We start from the raw sequence: 21,474 nt of genomic DNA, 5'->3' as shown, positions 1-21,474 counted from the left end.
AAACGCTGCGTTTGTGGGTGGTAGCGGTTGCTAGCGATTGGAACCAATCACATAAACCGTTTCCAATTGCTCCTAATTTCTCCAACCGCTCCAAACCATTGAATTCCAAAAGCTGTTTTCCTCAAGCGTTTGCGGTTGCTGGCGATTGCGGTTGGAATTTTTTTTTGTTTTAAACTTAAAAGAAATCAATGATAATGAATTTTTTTTTTGTTATATTTTCTATCTAACCATTTTACTCATTAAGGATGGGAGAAAATGAAGTACGGATACGATTGCAGAGATTATAAAATAAACAATTACAAGAAAATAATATTCCAATTAACAATAACCCGGAAAACTTTATGTAAATTTAATGGCACATCGTACATAAGTTCAAAAAATCTAAATAAATATGATATTTCATCAGAAATTTAAGAAAATAAGATTATTTGTGAAAAATATTAAAACAAATCACCACCAGTGACTCTTCTCAACTCTCACTTGACCATTCCTACCGATGCAACTAATCACCCACGATCTAAGAGAAAAGAGAAAAGATCTATGACCTAAAGCATATGTTTTGTCATTTATCAAATTAATTGATTAATTTTTTGGTGAAAAGCCAAATGCATAAAGGAATAAGTATTTCAATATGATTTTTTTTGAATAATTATTATTTTAATAAATTTTAATTATAAATCAAGTTTAATAAAAATTTTGGTGTTTTTAAACATTTATATATTAGATATCACATTTATTATGTTCTAACCGCTATTGCACCCGCTGTCAGTCGTAAACCTCCCGCAAACGCACCAATTTTAAACCGCTAAACCAGTCGTTCAAAACACTTGATAACGCTTGAAACCGCAATCGTCCATTTCCGCAATCTCCCGCAACCGCAACGTTTGAACCAGTCAGGCCCTAAGAACTAAGACAACCACGCGATCAACCAAAGTACCAAACCATCAAAATATTAACCATTTTGTTTTCATTGATCAAACTAATTTTCACCAAAAGAAAACTTAGCAAATAAAGGAATCCAAAAAACTTGTAAATTTAAACCGTAATTAATCCTGTTAATAATTAAAGTAAAACTTTAACATTAAATTTTAAAGAAGTTTCTCAAATTACTAATTTTAAAGAATTTTCTTAAATTTTATTACAGTTTCACTTAAATTTGATTAATCCAACAAAAACCGAAACCATGGTGCACCAAACTAACCGACATATTATTTTCTTTCTTATTGATAAAAAAAAAAAGAAAACAAACTAAAACTTATTCTGAAACCGAATAAGAGATTATAAAATTAAAAGAGCAATATAGACTCCATTAAATTATTGTTTACGTTAAAATTAGATAAATTAAAATTCTTATGACTAATATAATTAGATAATTTTTTCTGTTGACGACAGAAACATAAAAGTAACAAATTTTAGGAACTTATCTCTATTTACATATGAGATACTTAAAATTAATGGTTCTTGTAATTAGTCTTCCGTAGAAGTAAGGGTACTGAGTACTACTGACCTTTGTTTCTTACCTAATTCTTGACAGATATAGAATCGCAATTTAATAACGTATGCTTGCTTCTTCACTTGAACAAAATCGAAAAAATATTCATCATTTACGCTAGCTGACTTAGAAACTCTTCCCAATATTTTGTTCACCAGTTCGATACTCTGCATCTAATTAAAACCACTCAACCAATGCAATGAATACACATCATATTCTAATAATAGACCTCTATCTATGCTTTATAAATTTTCATAAAATAGCCCACTTTTGTGGATAAAGTACTATCACGTTTAAACAGTACTGCTACTAATCATATTTAAATAGTGCTAAATTAATTTACCCACAAAAGAAGAAGATTAAATAGTGCTAAATAACAAATATTACAGCCCATGATTAGTTGTCTTGTTACATAGGTAGGTGATGCAGTTATAGTATACTATATCTATATCATTTAAGAAAAATTTACTATTCAACTTAAGTATGCTGTACATACTTTTCTTTTTTTTTGGTTGTCAACTACAAGAGTAATGAAACAGAACAATACAAAACATGTCAATTATACATAAACACCATTTTTTTGTTATGTTTATTAATCTGTTTTTACTGTTAAATTTTTCTTATCTTATAAGAAAAATTATCATCACATCTAGATATAATAAATAATAACCAATTTTTTATTTTATCAACAAAAAAAAAGAACTCTCAGAAAAATTGTTAAAATTAAACTGTAAAACATAGTTATTTGTTTCTCTCAAGCATTTATTTTACTTTCAAGAACATAACTATATCAGATATTTTTCTCAATAGTTAAAAAAATAATAAAAAAATAAAGTGAAACTTAAAATCGAAAAATAAAAGGAGAAAGAACAAAGCAATAAATGAGAAACCTGCAAAGTTTCTTCTTTGCACCATTCTCTCTTTCCTTACTTCCCTCTCTCTCTCGGCTTCTCTTTCTTTCTTCTCCTACTTCCCAACTTCCCTCTCTCTCTTCACATTATTATATTCTCTCTGTTTCTTCCAATCCAAACCAATCCAATCTCTCTCTCTCACACAGAAACTAAAACTGAACATAGCAGTTTTTGTTTTGTTTTGTTTACAAGGAGGCCATGACCCAATCACCATCTCTAGTCGAACAGGGTCTTTCTCAACAGGTCAGTTTATTATTTTCCACTTCTCAAAAAGTTTCCTCTGTTTTTTCATGTTCTGTCTCTCTACTCTGTTTTTTTTGGTCTGTCTGTTGTAATTTGGGTTTTTTTTCTTAAAGACAAGTTTTTTTCTTCTGGGTTTATGATTTTTGATAACAATGCGATTTAATCAGAGAATTTATGTGGTCGAAAATTGGATTTTCATATCAGACTGACTAATAAGAACAAGTGGAGGTTTAAGGGTTTTAATTTTTTTATTTATTTTATATGTTTGCTCTGTTTTTTTTTTGTTTGCTTCATTTTTATGAATTTTGGATTGTTTACGCAATTAGGACTGGTAGGTCCTGCCTTAAAACCATATTGAACTTTTCAATTTACCGGAAACAAAAACAGACGTGAACGCTTTTCATGTTTTGGTGAAATTAGATAACTTGTTAAAATTGAGAGACTTCTAATTATTAGTGTAAATCGTAATTTGATAGGAGATTTGATTTTATATTTAAAAGTCTGTATTTTTAAGGAAATAAAATGAGCTGGATAAGAAAAAGTCCAAATTTTCATTGGACTGTGTTTTGGCTTTTGTAGTAGACACAACCCATTGAAACAGAACACACTTAATAATCTGAATATTAAAGGGTTCTAAGTTTTTTTTTTCTTGTTGTAATTAGGTTAAATTTAGGTCATACTTAATTAATGGGAGTTTTTGGGATGAAGGCTCATTCTTAAGTTATCTATTGTTGAAAATGTTTCAGCATTTGAAGACTGTGTCTTGTGCCAATGTTCTCACTTTGGCTTACCAGAGCCTTGGAGTGATCTATGGAGATCTTAGTACATCGCCTCTTTACGTTTACAAAACCACTTTCTCTGGGAAACTTAGCCTCCATGAAAACGACGAAGAGATCTTTGGAGTCTTCTCTTTCATCTTCTGGACATTCACACTCATTGCTCTCTTCAAATACGTTTTCATTGTTCTCTCAGCTGATGACAATGGAGAAGGTATTAAAAGTTTTAAGCCTTTTGTTTTAAAAAATCAGAACTATGAAATCGCTATATTGATCAATACCGTTTGTTTTGAAGGTGGGACATTTGCGTTGTACTCCCTTCTCTGTAGATATGCTAAGTTAAGTATATTACCAAATCATCAAGAAATGGATGAGAAATTATCAACGTATGCAACGGGAAGCCCTGGAGTGACTCGGCAGAGCGCAGTAGTTAAATCATTCTTTGAGAAACATCCCAAGTCTCAAAAGTGTTTGCTGATCTTTGTGCTTTTAGGGACATGTATGGCCATTGGTGATAGTGTCCTCACTCCAACAATCTCAGGTGCATATCCAGAGAACTACCTCATAGACAGATCAATATCTGTTTTCTAACATTTTTGTCTTTTTTCTTGCAGTTCTTTCAGCTGTTTCTGGAGTCAAGCTCAAGATTCCTAACCTTCACGAGAGTATGTCTGAATCTACTTGGTTACTTTGACAATACAGACTAATCTAATGGCTAAATGTCTAGTTTTGGTTCTCTACTCTAGATTATGTTGTCATCATCGCTTGTATCATCTTGGTGGCGATATTCTCAGTCCAGCGTTATGGTACACATAGAGTCGCCTTCATCTTCGCACCAATCTCCACTGCTTGGCTTCTCTCTATCAGCTGCATTGGAGTTTACAACACTATAAAATGGAACCCGCGTATAGTCTCTGCGCTTTCTCCTGTTTACATGTATAAGTTCCTTAGAAGCACCGGTGTAGAAGGATGGGTTTCACTTGGAGGAGTTGTTCTTTCAATCACTGGTAAAAAAACTATACTTTAACATCATCAAAGTTACATGTTCTTCATTCTTATATTGTGTTTTATTTTCTTCCCTTAGGTGTTGAGACTATGTTTGCTGACTTAGGTCACTTCTCTTCTCTGTCCATTAAGGTAACACCTTGAACTTTACAAGATATGACTCAAATGAAAAGAATCCTTAGTAACTCTAATGCTGACTAAAACTGATATATAGGTGGCGTTCTCGTTCTTTGTATACCCTTGTTTGATTCTTGCATACATGGGCGAGGCTGCTTTTCTCTCTAAGCACCATGAAGATATTCAGCAAAGCTTCTACAAGGCGATACCCGGTAAATTATTATATAGTATAGTATGAGATCACTTTAGTACTTTGAATGAGATTTTAACTCGAATAATTTTGTTTGTAGAGCCTGTGTTCTGGCCAGTGTTTATAGTGGCTACATTTGCAGCAGTAGTTGGAAGCCAAGCTGTTATATCCGCAACGTTTTCGATCATAAGTCAATGCTGTGCGCTTGATTGCTTTCCTCGTGTCAAGATCATTCACACTTCAAGCAAGATACATGGACAAATCTATATCCCTGAAGTTAACTGGATGCTGATGTGCCTTTGCTTGGCTGTCACAATCGGGTTAAGAGACACTAACATGATGGGTCACGCCTACGGTAATGACCATCATGATCCTTTAACATAAACTTCAAACTTTATGTTTCTAATCTCTTTTGTTTCTGCAGGACTTGCTGTGACCTCTGTGATGCTTGTGACTACATGTTTGATGACTTTAGTGATGACTATTGTATGGAAGCAAAGAGTCATTACAGTTCTTGCTTTCTTGGCCTTCTTCGGTTCCATTGAGCTTCTCTACTTCTCGGCATGCGTCTACAAAATACCTGAAGGTGGTTGGATACCTATTCTTCTCTCCTTAACGTTCATGGCGGTTATGTACATTTGGAACTACGGAACTACAAAGAAACACGAGTTCGACGTTGAGAACAAGGTCTCGATGGACCGGATAGTCTCTCTAGGACCGAGCATCGGAATGGTGAGAGTTCCAGGAATAGGACTTGTCTACACGAACCTTGTGACAGGAGTTCCAGCTGTGTTCGGACATTTCGTGACGAACCTGCCTGCGTTTCACAAGATTCTGGTGTTTGTATGTGTGAAGTCAGTTCAAGTTCCGTATATTGGAGAAGAAGAGAGGTTTGTGATAAGCAGAGTTGGACCAAAAGAGTATGGAATGTTTAGAAGTGTGGTTAGGTATGGATACAGAGACGTTCCAAGAGAGATGTATGATTTCGAAAGCCGGTTAGTGTCTGCTTTAATCGAGTTTGTGGAAACCGAAACCGAAGAAGGAGAAGAAGTGTCGAATGTGAGGAGAAAGAAAGAGGAATGTATGGAGATAATGGAAGCTAAAGAAGCTGGAGTAGCGTATATACTCGGACACTCGTACGCAAAGGCGAAACAATCATCGTCGCTGTTGAAGAAACTAGCTGTCAATGTTGTGTTTGCGTTTATGAGCACGAACTGCAGAGGAACAGATGTTGTGCTTAATGTTCCTCATACTTCTCTCCTTGAAGTTGGAATGGTTTACTACGTCTAAAACAGTAACATACTTAGCTTTAACTTAAGAATCAATACAGTCTAGTAGTAGTAGTAGTACAGTACACAGAGAGAGAGATCTAACTTCACTTTCAGTTGTTTTAGTAGAGAAATTTTCAGTAAGTTTTAATATGTAAATATACTTTGCTGTTAATGGATGAAAAATCAAGAAATGATAAATCTGTAATTAGATATATATTTATAAAAGATCAAATACAATATGTTAAAAACAGAATTTGGATATTCATGATATTTCCTGAAGCCAAATTAGTATACAAACCTCTATATCTTGTTTTAAGCCCAAAGAGCAAGCAGTGACATAGATGCAGAACCCAAAACCAAAGCGACAAAACATAACTTCTTCAGCCGAGAACTGGATTCACCGGGCGATGTGAGCATCTTGTTATGGAAGAAATCCAATGCAATAAGATCAACTAAGGCCATGTATATTAGAATCCCTGAAGATAGTGATCCCAATAACCCTTCCATTATCAATGCGTTCGGGTTCTGATCATCGTACCCGGTCAATGAGAAAATCACCATCCCTAGTACAATCCCTAGAGGCGTTGTTACCGCGAACATCAAGCACATGTACACTACTGTCCCTGCCTTAAAGCCAGCCTGACCATCAAACATTACCACTCATCAATCCTAAGTTATATGATCAAACTATCCATGAAACACACATATGTACGTTATATTGGTTCTGTTCTCCGATCACAATTGTTTGGTATGGTTTCAATTACACCGGTTAAACCGAAATGATGACATCTATTACTAGGATGTCAACATTGTATGATATGCAAAAATGTCAACATCTAAGTCTACTTCTTCATGGTATTTTTTTTTTAATTATTATTTTAAAAGTCAGAACTGTCACATACATCTGTTTTTTTCTCCAATATATTTATGGTTCTCCCCTAACAAATCTAACTCAATTAAATTTGCATTAATACCAAAGGAAAAAAGAAGAACGCAAAATTAGATACTAACCTGAGCGATGCAACCACCAAGACCTAAACCTTCAAAAATCTGATGAAACGAAAGTGCAGCAATCAAAGGTCTAATGGTACACTTGTTTTGTGACATTCCCATAGTTACTCCAATTATAACAGAATGAAATATAATCCCAATTTCAAGAACTTGTGACACTAATCTTTGTTTCATCTTCACAATCTCCTCCTCACTATTTTCTTGTATTTCCAAATCAGCCCCAAACTTTCCTTCTTTCATCTCTATCCCCCCAACCGCCTTACCAACCGGCATATACTCCATCCCTCCGCCGCCGCCACCACCACCACCGTGTCCCATATGTTCACTCGCCGTTAAATCAACCAACAAAGCCGTTATAGCTCCGATGATCGTAACCAAACCAGCGAAAGGAAAATCTCTCCAAGGATGACGAGAGGACACTTGGCAATCAGCGAGGGCCTCGAACGCTTCCGGCAACACGTGGACTAGTGACGTAGAGAGAATCACGCCGGCGGCGAAACACTTGATCACAAGAATCGCTTTGTCGTAGAGAGGCTTCCCGTGAAAGTATCTAGCGAGTAAAACAGGTCCCCAAACACCTAAAACACTTGTCAAGAAGATGACGAGGACGGCTATTAGCTTTAGATGTGTCGCTACGTCGCCGTCTCTACATGCAGCTGCTCGTAACGCCGCCTCTGTTCCGGTGACGCAAGTAGACATGATTGTGTAAGAAGAAGAAGAGAGCGAGAGAAAGAGAGAGAGAGAGAGAGAGAGAGAGAGAGAGAGAGAGAGAGAGAATAGTAGTAAGAGGACCACGATGGTAATGGTAACACGAAGTCTTTTTTGTAATAAGGCCCACTTAACACGTCAAAACGGTTAGTATAAAAGAAGTGCTTTGTTGAGTAAGACTTCCATTTTCGTTATTGGAAAATATAAAGGATTTTAATTCTTTTTCCATCATTTGTTTTTGTTGTTTTGCCTTTTTCAGTTTTGTGTGTGTTTTGTTTTCCATTGTGCTACTTTCTTCTCTTTTGCTTTATTTGAATTGATGATGGTGGCATTTTTTAGTTTACTTGTCTTTTGTTCTAACTTATCATGGGCCATTTTAAAGCTCATTATGGCCTGAGCCCAAATTTGTTTGTGCTTAATATGAGACTATGAGTTTAGATTTTGGTTTACTTTCGGTTTGGTTTGAGTTTGGTTCTGTCTAATTCAGTTTTATAAAAATTTATATGAACTTTGTTTAGTTAGATTTAGTCTCAGTTTGGTTTAGTTTTACATTGATTTTTATTTCTGGTTGGTTTTAGACATTTATTAGTTGGGCTAATAGATGATATTGTCAGAAGAAAACCAAATAACAGAACTAAATTCACCGTCACTTGATAGTTGATATCAAAATAAAGCAATAGAAAACTGTAAACTCAATGGTTGGTTTAGGATTTGTACCATGATTTTATAATATAATGCAATTTTGATAGATGTTAAAAAAAAAAAAATTAGGGACGGCGCTTAGGAGAAGATCATATAAAATGCTCTGGTCATTGGTCTGAGAGGATGTACGGGACTAGGCTCGAAAAAAAAAAATAGTGAACTCCATTTACTCATATACAAACATTTAAAAATAATTTGAGGATTAGTCAATAGAAAACTAGACTATATAAATCTATTATTTGAAATAATACAACATAATATAGCTAAAATACTATCAGTATTTATCTTTTTTTTTTTTTTTTTGTTCACCCAGTATTTATCTTATTTATGTAGATAGTTAAATAAGTACATCGGATTATTGGTTTTGTCTTGAAGAAAAGGTTAACCAGATGGTTTGTGCATGGATTATATTCTGGACTTCTGGTTAGGTTTGCAGTCAGTTTGGATTGAGTTAGTTCGGTTAGAATGTCCACCCTAAGACGCAAGATATAGGTAGTTCGGTTAAAATGCCCATCTTACAAAGCAAGAGTACAACATGTTCTTTTATTAAACTTTTTGTGCTTGACTTTTGGCCCTATGGACTTGTTTTTCTATGGACCTCTTCTCAACCAGTTAGTTCCAACTTTTAAGCTCACGTATTTTTTCGAATCGAATCGAATGACGGATTGAAAATCAAATATGTATACATTTTGCCTAGTCCTAGATCTTACAACTACTCACTCTCATACAAACTTGTTCTCGATCGTTCCTTACAATTGCAAGTCTACGGGGAGGTATTGGTTTGAAATTTTAAGAGAATTTTAATGACTTTAATAAAATCATGGAAAATATAATCTTGCTGATTCTTAGTGATTGTTTAGAAAGTTTTTTAAAATCTTGCTAATTTGTTTTTCCTAATCTTGTAAAATCACTCATAAAATCTTGTAAAATCTTGGTCAAAAAATATTGCACAATATCTTTGCCAAAGTCATATATCTTTTTTATTCAACGCCTTTTGACATAATCGTTGGTTTTGGCTTTATCACAAAAAAAAACATACTCGATCTCCAAATTGCAGGTACAATACAACTAGACTTGCTCATCTTCTTTCTATGCATTAAAGTATTCTATCTTTGGTTGAATAAACATATTGCAATTACGAGTGTTGAAGATCATATGTTAGGATGTCTTTTTTTTCGAGATGATGTTAGGATATCATGGATCACATGATTGTGAGAGGGGATGAATCTCACCATGAAGATGACGAATCAGAAATAGACATTTTGGTATTACTACTGAAATATACGACAAGAGCTTACTGTATGAACAAACGTATTGAGCGTCCGATTCGTAAGCCTATCACAAGAATTGGTTAAATTTTCTACAAATATTGTTCTTTTCTTTGTTTGTGTTGGATTACGGGTTGATACCAAACATTGTTTTGATTTTTTTTAGCTATAAACGTTGTCTTTTTATTTTTTGCTATAAACTTTGTTAGTAGCTGCAACTTTGTTAGGATGCGGTGGTGTTAAAAGCTGCAGTTTTTTATATGTTTCAGGTTTTTACACATACTACGATCTTATGTAGTTTCTTCATTATTATATATGTTGCAGTTTTTTCATTATTGTATATGTTGCAGGTTTTGTCGTATTGCACAAGTTTCCAACTCACAACTCAAAACAGAGTATGAGAGATAGAGTAACGAACAAAATGATAAACAATTCTCTCTTTAATCAAACACACAACTGCATTGATATGAGAAACTGAATTGTATTACAAACCCTTTCACCAATTCACTCGTGTGAGAGACTTACGAAGACGTGGAAGTTGGGAGTGAAGGTGAGGACACGAGTGACACAGCTCTGAAGTGTTTTGCAAGTAGAAGCCATCAAGCAGAGAGACGCAACATCGAGTTTCGTCATGATAGTCTCCAAGATAGCCGCCGGTAACATAACCAGGATTCTTCTCTCGACATCGCAACCTTCAACATCGCCGCACACGACGGTGGTGGTAGCCATAAACGGAGGCTCTCTTCTTCTCTGAATCTATATAAATTACGGAAATTGTGACGATCTCATTGTGTGTCTTCAGCTCTGAAGTGTTTTGCTCTGAATTTGCGACGTCGGTGCCTCTTCTTCTCCGCGATCTTGTTCTGTTTTGCTGTTGAATCTGAGAGAAGTATATAACCCACGTTTTTAACAAAAGAAAAAAAAAAGTCATGGACTATGATTCACAATCTTTCTATTTGATGAGAGTGTTTTCATGACTTTTTCAATGAAGAAAATGATATAAAATCCTAAACCAATAACATAATAATTGAATTCATTAACAATCCATGATTCTTTTGTTTTACTTGAATAACATAAAATTTTTAATGACTTTATAAAACTCTTAATCCAATAACACTAGATTTATAAATATTTTAGATAACTTTTTATAAATCCACAACTAATAACACCAAATTTTAAAAGAGTTTTAAAAAGTCTTGATTGAATAACAACATATTTTACATAACTTTTAAAGTCATTAAAATTCTCTTAAAATCTTAAACCAATACCCCCCACTAAGATATAGTTTGGATACAAAGACAAATTAAAGAATACTTATCCAAAAACTTGTGCACCATTCCGGAAGGAAGATATATGCTCAGTTACTTATATCAATTGGCGGTGCCTCACGCGAACGGTTTGCCTTATAAATTTACGTTTTGATATATGATGTATAGAGAGAATGATGCCATGGGAGAAAAGAGAAAATTAACTTTGGTCGAGTGAAGTTAGACCAAAACCTATATCGTTAAATTACTTATAACTATATTTAAAAAGATAAATTTATTATTTTGAAGTAAATTTTGTTATTTGTGATTCAGGGTTCGAATGGTGACTGCATATTTTGTTGTGTGGGATAAGTAATTTAGTAGTGCGGTATGGTTCAACTGCAGTTCATGCGAGAGAAATATATTTGCAGGACAAGAGCGGGTAATGAAAATTAAGCGGTCAAGAATAAAACTTGATTGGTGAAAAAAAAATAATTGCGGTTTAGAATAAGTGGTACAAAATAATATAAATACTTAATATAATTATAAATTATTATGTGTAATATATTTTCATATATTTTGTAGATATATTTTTTATACAAAATATATTTAATATAAAATATTTTTTTTTAAAACATGTTTTAACAAATTTAATATACCAAAATATTACATGTTTCTTCAATATTTATCCAATAATAATGAAGTTAAAATATAATATTATTTTAATATTATATGATATAAGAAGAAAGAGAAGAGAATAGATAGCTTAGGCATAACGTATAAGTATATATGTGGGAGAAAAAAATAACAGCTATATACTATTTTAGTTAAAATAAAAATAATAATATATAAATATAAATGTAATCTATTGCGTATTTGCTCCGACCGCAGGGTAATAGCCTCTTTGAAGTTCTATAGCGGTCCAAGACTATTTTCTATTCTAAAAAACGCACTCATTCTCTTTCTTCTTTTGTTTGCAAAACCACAAATTTATAATAATTAGATGAGGACTCGCCCGATGTGCGGGATTTAAGTTTTATAAATTAAATTAAATTTAACAAAAATATATTAAAATTTGTTGTTAGTTATTTATAAATTTTATTTTTGTTATAATACACTGATTTATATCCATTTACAAATTTTTTATGTATGTTACTATCAAAACTGTATTTTTTTACACCTAAATATACTCTGTGTTACAAATATATTCTTTATCACAACCTAGAAAATGTCTATATAAATACATTAAGCCAACTATTTTACTTTCATTTCTGCATAGTCTTTTTTTAATTATTAAAATTGTTGGATCAAAAAACATTTTGAAGAAAAAGTATATTACATAATATACTAATCAATGATATATCATCACAATAATGTATGACCCCCATGGAGAAAACCTCAGCTCCGCCCTCATCCATTATGGAGAGAACCTTGCGTGCAACCTCCTCCACCATGGAGAGAACCTTGGCTCCGCCTTCCTCCCTTGAGTAGATAACCTTGCGTCCAACCTCCTCCACCTTCTTCCCTTGGGGAGATAACCTTGTGTCCAACCTTCTCAACCATAGAGAGAACATGGTTGTGCCATCCTTCTATGTGGAGAGAACATGTTCACGTCTTTTTGCTATCTCAAAATGGCTTGCTCCGACAACCAATGAAAGTAAAAACATTTTTCTAACGTCACAAAATCTTTTGATAGTAACTAATGTTAAATTTTTTAATGTATTCGTGATAGTAACTATGCATAAGTGAAAGTAAAATAGTTTGATTAATGTGTTTATATATTATATAATATACTAATCAATGATGTATGATCACAATAATTTATGACCACCAAGGAGAAAACCTCGGCTCCGCTTTCATCCCTTATGGAGAGAACCTTGCGTCCAACCTGCTTCACCATAGAGAGAATTTTGGCTCCGCCTTCCTCCCTTGGAAGATAACCTTGCGTCCAACCTCCTCCACCTCTCTCCCTTAAGGAGATAACCTTGTGTCCAACCTTCTCCACCATAGAGAGAACCTCGGCTCTGCCCTCCTCCTGTGTGGAGAGAAAATGTTCATGTATTTTTGCTATCTCAAAATGGCTTGCTCCGACAACCAATGAAAGTAAAAACCTTTTTCTAACGTCACAATATGTTAACTAATGTTAAATTTCCCAATGTATTCGTGGAAATACCTTTGACACACCATGATGTAGCCTTTGTCTCTGTAACGCCTAAACCGCCACCTTGCTTAGTGAGCGCATGTCCACTCTCAGTCCATAGCCCACCTTCCTAAGTGGCCTACATCTATTCTCGGCATGTGGACCCACCTATATTTGATGGCCGGTTTGTTACTTATGGGAGGTTCCTAAGTGTCCTACAAATCAACAAATGATCTTTTCCTGTGTTTTGTCCTCACTCGCACAGTTCCGACAATCACTTCCAGGAAGACCACCCATCATGAAGTTCTCTCAGGACACTTGACCGAAAAAATAAGTGCATTTTGGTGACATATGTGGCCAAATAAATTATTTTAAACCTTTCTGCAAACCAGAGTGTCAGAGTCTTTGAGATCCTATGAATCTATCAACAACGATTTATGTTTTTCCAATCTATCTATCTATTTTTGTTGTAAACTTGTGTTTGATTAGCCTATTTTATCCATCCATTAGGTTGATGGGCATTTACTCGTTATCTCCATTTGGGATTGAGTGAAAATAATGGTTGCAATTATGTTTGCAAAAAAAAGAGAAGGGTTTATGACCAACCAATCAAGGTTGAAAAATTAGAAAAAAAATAATTTGGCATAATTGAAGAAACAATAAAAAATTATAAGCATGGTAATATATGAATCCCAAATAATTCAAAGATGAAAATATAAATTAAATAAAACAATATAAAAATACTACAATAAATTTTAAAATACAGTATTAGGAAAAGAAGACGCATATATTAATCTTTTTTTGGGTTAACATATTATTCTTACCTATTCCCAACTGAAAAAGGAGAAAGTAGGAGAAAATTTCGGTTAAAAAAATATTTTTTTTTTTACCTTTCCATTAAAAAAAATTTACCGATTAAACAAAGTTGAAAGCAATGTTTTTGAATAAATTATTTAAATATGAGACGATCTATGTTTATATAGAAGTGAGTATTTACAAAATTTAGAATTAATAATTAACTGTATATTTTGCTTAATCCCTTTTTCTATATTTTTTTTGTAGAATTAATAACTTAAACTAAAAATAAGTAAATAATATTATAATTTCAAATTTTATGAAATATATATAATTCATTCCAGTTCATTCCAAAAACTCACTATATAATTCATCTAACTCTTAGAAAAAAACTCCAGGTATTTTTATTAAATCTTGGAAAAAAAACTCCAGGTATTTTTATTAAATTTTTATAATTAAAATTAACTAAAAGTTGTATGTTAGATTTATCATTCCAAAAATCTTTTGTTAAATCAACATTGGAGGAATTTCTTTACTTTTAAAATAATGAATGCTAGAGAATAATTTAGAAAACTGTAAAAACCGTTGAGATTCAAAGTTTATATTATTTTGTGTCATGACAAAAAAATGAAAACAGTTCCAACAGATAGATATATTTAGATTTTAAAATATATGAATATTCGAATAAACACAACTCTACAATGGACAATTGCAAATTTACAAAAATACCGTTACAATGAACAATCGCAACTTTTTGTAAAACACACAAGTTAATGTTTTTTATATTTTTTTTTTGAAAAATTATCCCAAAGGTTTGATTGAAAAAACACAACTTTTGGTGGCATTTATTTGGATTGCTATTATATTCATCATTGCAAAAAAATTTTGTCAAATCAAGAATTAGTAGAATTTCTTGACTTTTAAAAGAAAAAATACTAGAAAGTAATTTAGAAAAATTTATAAACCGTTGAGATTGAAATTTTAGTTGATTTTGTGTTATGGCAAAAAAAAATGAAAACAGTTCAAACAGACAAATATATATAGATTTCAAAAGATACGAATGTTCCAATAATCACAACTCTACTGTGAACAATTGTAACTTTTCATAAATAACTGTTTTAATGATCCATCACGACTTTTCGAAAAATATCCAAAAGGTACAATTGATAAAACACAACTGTAAGTCGTATTTTTTGGATTGTTATTATATATAGATTACACTCAACATTTCCTTTTCTGATATATTCTTGTAATTTTCTTAATTTGAGAATAAATAAAGAGAGGAAATATATTTTTCTTTTTCTATTGGAAATTCGATTTTAAAAAGTAGTGAAAAATATTTACATATATATATATATATATATATATTCGTAGGCTTGATCCGTAATTCAATTTAATTTAATAAAATCGAAAAGTTTACTCTACAATATAATTAACATCTAGACGTTGGATCAATCTCGTATAATACCACAAGTGAATTAAATTAAATTAAAAAATGGTGAAAATCTTCGGACAGTACAATTGAATTTTAACCACACCGCAATGCACTGTCATAGGGCATCTCCAACTCCACTCTATTTTAGAGTTAAAACTCTATTTTAGAGCAACATTTGCTCCAACCCTACTCTATATTTTACTCTAAAATAGAGAAAATGATAGGATTGCTCTATATATAGAGTAACTCTATTTTCACCTCTATTTTTTTACACTAACTCTATTTTAGAGTTGAAAATAGAATAACACATTGGAGCAAAACAATGCTCTATTTTAGAGTTACTCTATTTTAGAGAAAAAATAGAGATATACATTGGAGATGGTGTTAAAAGTATGTAAATTAAGACAACAGTTAATTCATTAAGCCCAAAACTATTTAGATGATAAAATCAAATGAAAGAAAAAAAAACCCAATAATTGGTTCGACTTATGCAGAAAGAAGTACACTCAACTTCCTTGTTTGGCAAGAGGACATCAACACCTAAATGTGGGCTGTTTTATCTTTCTAAGTTATTCAGATTATGATTACTGATTTGAAGCCCCTCACACAAACAAAACTGTACGATTGGCTTGGGGAATTCATTTAATATCCACACAAAAACTATACATGCATGCATGTCTATTGGTTGATCAGAATTTCATTTGATATGTTACCAAGACAAAAGAAAAAAAAATTGCAGGAGATGGGTAACCAACGAAGTTGACATGTTCCTAACATGTGAAGTACATTATCAATATATATACAATATAGAATTGCAACGCAAAAAACGAATCCAGATTTCGCCTATTTAGATTAAAAATATACATATGTAACATTTCCCAACTTTATTTTATTTCAGTATTTACTCTCCATCTGTTATGTAAATTTATCCATAACATCTGCATATATAAGATGTTATAATCACTAATTAATCGATATATTTTGTAAATTATATTTAGTGAAACACTGTTCATGTTCGTCTCAGCCGAATCCTCCTCCTCAAAATCCAATCTTCAGTCTTCAATCAAATTGGCGGCTTGCGCGAACTGCTTTCATGCCTTTGATCTCGCCATTGAGCAGATTTCAATAGATAGGTGCTGCTTCTGGTGCGGCACTCAAACCTGTCTTGTTGTAAGTAGTTTTCTTTTTCAACTTTTTTTTTTGCATATGGGTTTTAGTGTTTGCATCCAGTGTTTTGATTTGTTGTTTTGATTGTTTTTGCATCTGGTGCTTTGATTTGATTGTTTTTGCATCTGATGTTTTGATTTGTTGTATTGTAACAAGGTTTTTCCATCTGGTGTTTTGATTGGTTGTTTTGATTGTTTTTGCATCTGGTGCTTTGATTTGTTGTTTTGATTTGATTGTATTGTAACAAGGTTTTTGCATATGGTGTTTTGATTTGTTATTTTGATTTGATTGCACTGTTTTTGCATCTGGTGTTTTAGTGTGTGTTTTGATTTTGATTGTATTGTAAGACCATCTTCAACATATCTCCATTTCTATCTCCAAACTCCATTTTGGAGAAAAACCTTCTCCAACCCCACTTCATTTCCATCTCCAAAATGGAGATCTCTATATTTGTCTCTATATTTGGAGACTTTTAATTCATTTCTCCATTTTGGAGTTGAGCTTTTTTATTTGCAAATCAGTCCTTTAAATTTATATAGATTTATATTTTATATCTAAATACAGTTAAATATTATTATTTTATACTTAAACTTATTAATAATAATTTTAAAATTCAACAATTAACATATATTACATAGAAATTAGACAATACAAACAAAAGTACAAAATAGCATTACTACCAATAAAATTTAAAATACATAATATGACTTAAACTAAAGATTAAAAACAACTTAATACAACAAAGACTAATAATTAATGAATGTTGTGTAATGTAATGTTGTTCAATAATAAATTTTAAATATAAATAGCATGCTAAAGTTTTTTTCCTAAAAATAGAATAATTGGGTCAAGTTTGTAATTTTAATTAATAAAGGATCATTATATAAATTAATAATAAGATATAAGAAAAATATTCTTAGAATATTCTATTTTGGAGTCAAATATGGAGAAATAGGTTGGAGTAAAACCATCTCCAAAATAGAATCAAGAAATGAAGAAATAGGTTAGAGATGCCCTAACAAAATGCGTTTTGCATTGTAGTGTGGGTTGGAGGCTCACTTTCCAGCCTCCTCCCTTGAGTTTGCTACTGCTAAGGAACGTCCTCTCTCTGGTAAGTTTGCCGGTTTGGGTACAGCTTGGAATTACTACCATGACTTGATTGCAGCTAATGCATGATGCGCGAGTTGAGGCCTATGGTGGTTGGGATAACATTTTCTTCATTAATCCTGGCTTGTATGTGGCTTCTATTGAGGTTTGTTCGTTTCTCTCTTAGTTAATTAATCCTTTTTTTTAATCGTTTCAATCTTCCTTTGATGGATGATACGATTTACTTTCCTTTTGGAGATGGAGACTATTGATAGTAGGCTTTTCACCCAGGGTATCAATTCTCTATGCAGTTGTAGTACAAAGGGTTATCAATCCAAATGGTTGTTATGCTAGCAGATAAGATGCAATCAGAGACAAGCAAGTCAAGCCAAGCAATAGTAGGGGTTTGATCTAACAATCCTAAAATAATTAAAAGAAAGAGAACAAACAAGAACCACACGACCTAAGTACTCGATGCAAGCATTCGAGTACAGGATCGGGTGGAGTGATCGAGTAAAGAAGAAAAGCAAGAACAGCTCGAAGGTATACTCGAAGCAGGTGATCGTGTACCTGTTCGGGTAAGGGATCAAGTTATTAATAAAATATAAACAATCTAAATACGAAAGCTCCTAAGGATGGGGTACTCGACTCCTAAGTGTTCCTAAACAGTATGGATGTCCTACATGCCTCAAGCAAATATTCCCTAGACAATGAATCTCTAAAATCTTGTTAAAACACTTTCGTGATAAAAACAATCAACCTTAATCACTTCCCTACCAAACTCTCGTTGGAGAAACATGACCAAGCAGGCAATACAAACCTATTCATTATTGTCAATAAACCCCTTACTCATCTAATCTCTTAGGCTAAGTGAGTAAATCTCTAGCATTGATTGATTCAAGCATTTCATCTACACCTCTCGATGGTAAAACACCGTAGATCTAATCTCAACCTCTCGGTCTGTTGATAGCATTAAGAACACCAATCTAGAAGGTAATTTATAAAACACAAATATCCTAGCTAAGACATCCTAACTGATCAAGAACACAAAATCGTCTATCCCATCCCTAGAAACCTTACTACACTACTCAGATCTCATGGAAGGAAGCACAAAAACATAGATAAAAGACAATTGCATTGTATTAAAAATAGAGTAGAGTAGAAGAATGTAGAATCGAAAAATGCAAAAATAAATAAAAATGAATCCTAACAAAGTGGAAAAAGTCGCTCAAGATCTCTCTCAGAAGCTCTCGCTCTCTGGTTTGAGTGTCTGCGGCGTGCTAGGGCGAGAGGAAGAAGAGGAGGGTTTATATATGGAACCCATTAACCCTACCTTCCCAGTCCTGCCCGAGGGTCTGCTCGATGAGGTGCTCGAGGATGAGCTTGGGTTGTCCTTCAGATAGGTCTTCGGATTGTTCTTCCTGCTCTTGGATCTTCTTCGATTGGGTTGGTGTTCGGACTGTTCTTCGTGCTCCATAGCTCCTTCGGGTACATGCTCGGATTTGACCTTGTTTCCCTCCATTTTAGGCTCTTAAGCACCTATATTCATCCAAAATATGCAAATGCAAAAATGCAACACCCTAAATGGCCTAAATGTGGATTCCTACAGTAAATGGCCTAAAAATGTTAAAGGTTAGGATAAAAACAATGCAAAATAAGGACAAAAAGGGATGCTTAAAACATGTAAATTAGAGAGTTATCAACTATCCTTAGGATTTTGAAGTTTACTCAAGTCATTGTCATGACCAACCCTTCTCTTTTAAGCGAAGAGTCTGAGGAAAAGTTTTACAAATTGTCGGGTTATGCTGAAGTTTTTGTTAACCAAGTTGTAGCTTCTCAAGAGTTTGCTGAAGAGTTTCAAGCAGCTGAACATCTTCCTATCCGGTTTGATGCAGCTTGTGCTGTCAATCAATTTCCGATGTCTCTGCTCTCCTCAAGGTCTCTCCTTGGTAATGTGAAGCTCCTCCATTGCTTGCAACCTTTCCTCTTGATCTCATTCCAACTGCCCATGTGTTGGGCTACTTCCCTCATGGTCCTGCTTTTTTCCTAAGACGTCCTCTTGATTTGGAAGGGATGTGGGAAGAACTAATTTACAACTTCAGTCTTAGTATTAGGCCTAATTTTCCTCTGGTGTCTGATTTTGGTTTGGAGCATGCTTTTATTCCTCCCATTCCAGCTGTTGAACTGGACCAAGGTGGGATTGATGCTCAATTGGCCCTCACTTACTCTACATATGCAGAGTGTTTCCTATGGTCAGTAACCATGGCCAAGCGTAGAGATGTCAAACGGGCATGCCCGCGCCCAAACGGACTGACCGTGATGGTCCCGTCTTTTCAATGATCCGCTGCAGACAGGTCCGCCACAGGCGGCAGGCGACGTATCAGTGCCCATACCCGCATGCATCTTCTTCTTCTCCTCCACAAAGCTCCGTACCTATGCCGTGAACAACAAATATGTAACTATGTAACAACTATGCATCTGAATGATGTGATGTCCCAGAACATTGAGACTCCCTTTGCAGATTAACATCAATATAGCCAAACAAGTAGAGCCATAAACGAAAAAAATGAAGATATTTAAACTGAAATTTAAATCAAATAAATAGTAAACTGAAACAATAAACCAAAGTATGACTGTGAAATTCAATCTAAAGATAAAATCATTTGAGAGAACTTACCGTTGATATCATCTTCAGATTTGTTGAAGAATTGCTCTTTCTTTGGGTTCAAGAATTTGTTCAACCTCTGCAAATACTCAAACCCATGTAAAGTAGGATTACAAACCGAGTTACCCCAAAGTTTCAAAGCTCAATTCTTAAACTGAGGATGCATGGATTCGTAATTCTCACCAACTTCACAAATTTACAATAATGATGTAACAAAAAAAAGAGTTTCTACCATATATGGAATTGGAACTGCAAATCCCAAATAAATGATGAAGAAAGCTCTTAACTTTGAGGCTGATTCAATTGAAAGCTAAAAGTTTTAAGGCAAAAAGATTCAAAACTGTACCGAGATTGATATGCCGTGAACAATCATTATGCTGATACCATTCAAGTTTAACAGAAGCAGAGACGGAGCTCTCGTCACCACCGCTTGTGAACTGACATGGATCTCCTCTATCTCCGTGAATTTCTTCCTCTCTCAAAGGCTAGCCGAGAACTCTTAAAGAGGAAGGAGGTTAGAGACTAGTGACTCAAGCTTGGAGTCGTCGCAAAGAACGAGCCTCATTAGCATCTGATCGAGCATTCTCCAATTCACCGTCCGATCTGGAAAATAACGAAGACAAAGAAGAAGAACCTTCCATCGCTCTTTGGGCCGCCCGCAAACCTGCAAACCCGCAACGGACATGACCACCAAAAGTCGAGTCCGCTATGCCCGCTAACTTTTGGACTTCAAATACAAGGCTCATACCCGCCCCGCAATGTTACTTAATGGGCTATGCCCGCGGGTTTAATGCCCAATTGACACCTCTAGCCAAGCGTTAGGCAATCTCTCTCTCTCCTTTATCTGAGTTTAGATTTGTATGGATATGTCATAGCAAATCTCTATCTCTTTCTCTCTATCTTTTGGACATGTCTCTCTTTTGGACTTTCTTTTTTCTACTCTTCTGGTTGGTTTTGAGCATTTGTTGTCGTCTTACACACTATATTGATCTTATTAGAACAAAAGAAGCTGAGTTTAGATTTGTATTAGTGTTTACTATATATATAGTCTATATTCAATTGGCAATTGCTCAATGGAGTTTGTTAAACATTTGATCAACAACTCCTCAATATTGATTGTCCACGATTCAAGGAGAATATTGAGGGGACTGAAACACCATGTAGTAACAAAACCACGCGTAAGGCATGGTTTGTATCTATGCTGTCCACTGAGTTACTTAAACTAAATCGCTTAAATTTAGAAAC

General features: G+C 33.8%; 2 protein-coding genes and 1 long non-coding RNA gene across 3 annotated transcripts; 2 read left to right on the top strand and 1 right to left on the bottom strand.

The window, feature by feature from the left end:
• Positions 1-2,348: 2,348 nt before the first annotated feature.
• Positions 2,349-6,196, top strand: LOC147940938 (potassium transporter 1-like). Its single transcript, XM_087458779.1, has 9 exons — positions 2,349-2,646; positions 3,393-3,636; positions 3,718-3,963; positions 4,037-4,087; positions 4,169-4,429; positions 4,507-4,559; positions 4,642-4,756; positions 4,835-5,089; positions 5,159-6,196. The coding sequence occupies exons 1-9, from the start codon at positions 2,602-2,604 to the stop codon at positions 6,022-6,024; spliced, it is 2,136 nt and encodes a 711-aa protein (XP_087314905.1). The 5' UTR covers positions 2,349-2,601; the 3' UTR covers positions 6,025-6,196.
• Positions 6,197-7,847, bottom strand: LOC104700493 (zinc transporter 6, chloroplastic). The gene is made up of 2 exons (XM_010416016.3): positions 7,017-7,847; positions 6,197-6,644 (listed from the first exon to the last, which is right to left on the bottom strand). The coding sequence occupies exons 1-2, from the start codon at positions 7,713-7,715 to the stop codon at positions 6,318-6,320; spliced, it is 1,026 nt and encodes a 341-aa protein (XP_010414318.1). The 5' UTR covers positions 7,716-7,847; the 3' UTR covers positions 6,197-6,317.
• Positions 7,848-16,137: 8,290 nt separating this feature from the next.
• LOC147940937 (uncharacterized) lies at positions 16,138-20,496 on the top strand. Its single transcript, XR_015561469.1, has 3 exons — positions 16,138-16,481; positions 17,520-17,730; positions 17,876-20,496. It is a non-coding gene; the product is annotated as an uncharacterized LOC147940937 (long non-coding RNA).
• Positions 20,497-21,474: the final 978 nt, after the last annotated feature.

The sequence above is a fragment of the Camelina sativa genome, chromosome 7 (assembly GCF_030686135.1).
Source record: "Camelina sativa cultivar CO46 ecotype springtype chromosome 7, ASM3068613v1".
NCBI classification, from domain to species: Eukaryota; Viridiplantae; Streptophyta; class Magnoliopsida; order Brassicales; family Brassicaceae; genus Camelina; species Camelina sativa.
The sequence above is the reverse complement of the archived record's forward strand: the minus strand, read 5'-3'. Positions and strand labels throughout refer to the sequence as shown.

Coding starts and splice junctions, on each gene's coding strand:
- LOC104700493 (XM_010416016.3), bottom strand. CDS start 7,715: ATGTCTACTTGCGTCACCGGAACAGAGGCGGCGTTACGAGCAGCTGCA. Junction 6,645..7,016: donor TTGGTGGTTGCATCGCTCAG/GTTAGTATCTAA, acceptor TTTGATGGTCAG/GCTGGCTTTAAGGCAGGGAC.
- LOC147940938 (XM_087458779.1), top strand. CDS start 2,602: ATGACCCAATCACCATCTCTAGTCGAACAGGGTCTTTCTCAACAG. Junction 4,088..4,168: donor GATTCCTAACCTTCACGAGA/GTATGTCTGAAT, acceptor TCTCTACTCTAG/ATTATGTTGTCATCATCGCT. Junction 4,757..4,834: donor CTTCTACAAGGCGATACCCG/GTAAATTATTAT, acceptor TTTTGTTTGTAG/AGCCTGTGTTCTGGCCAGTG.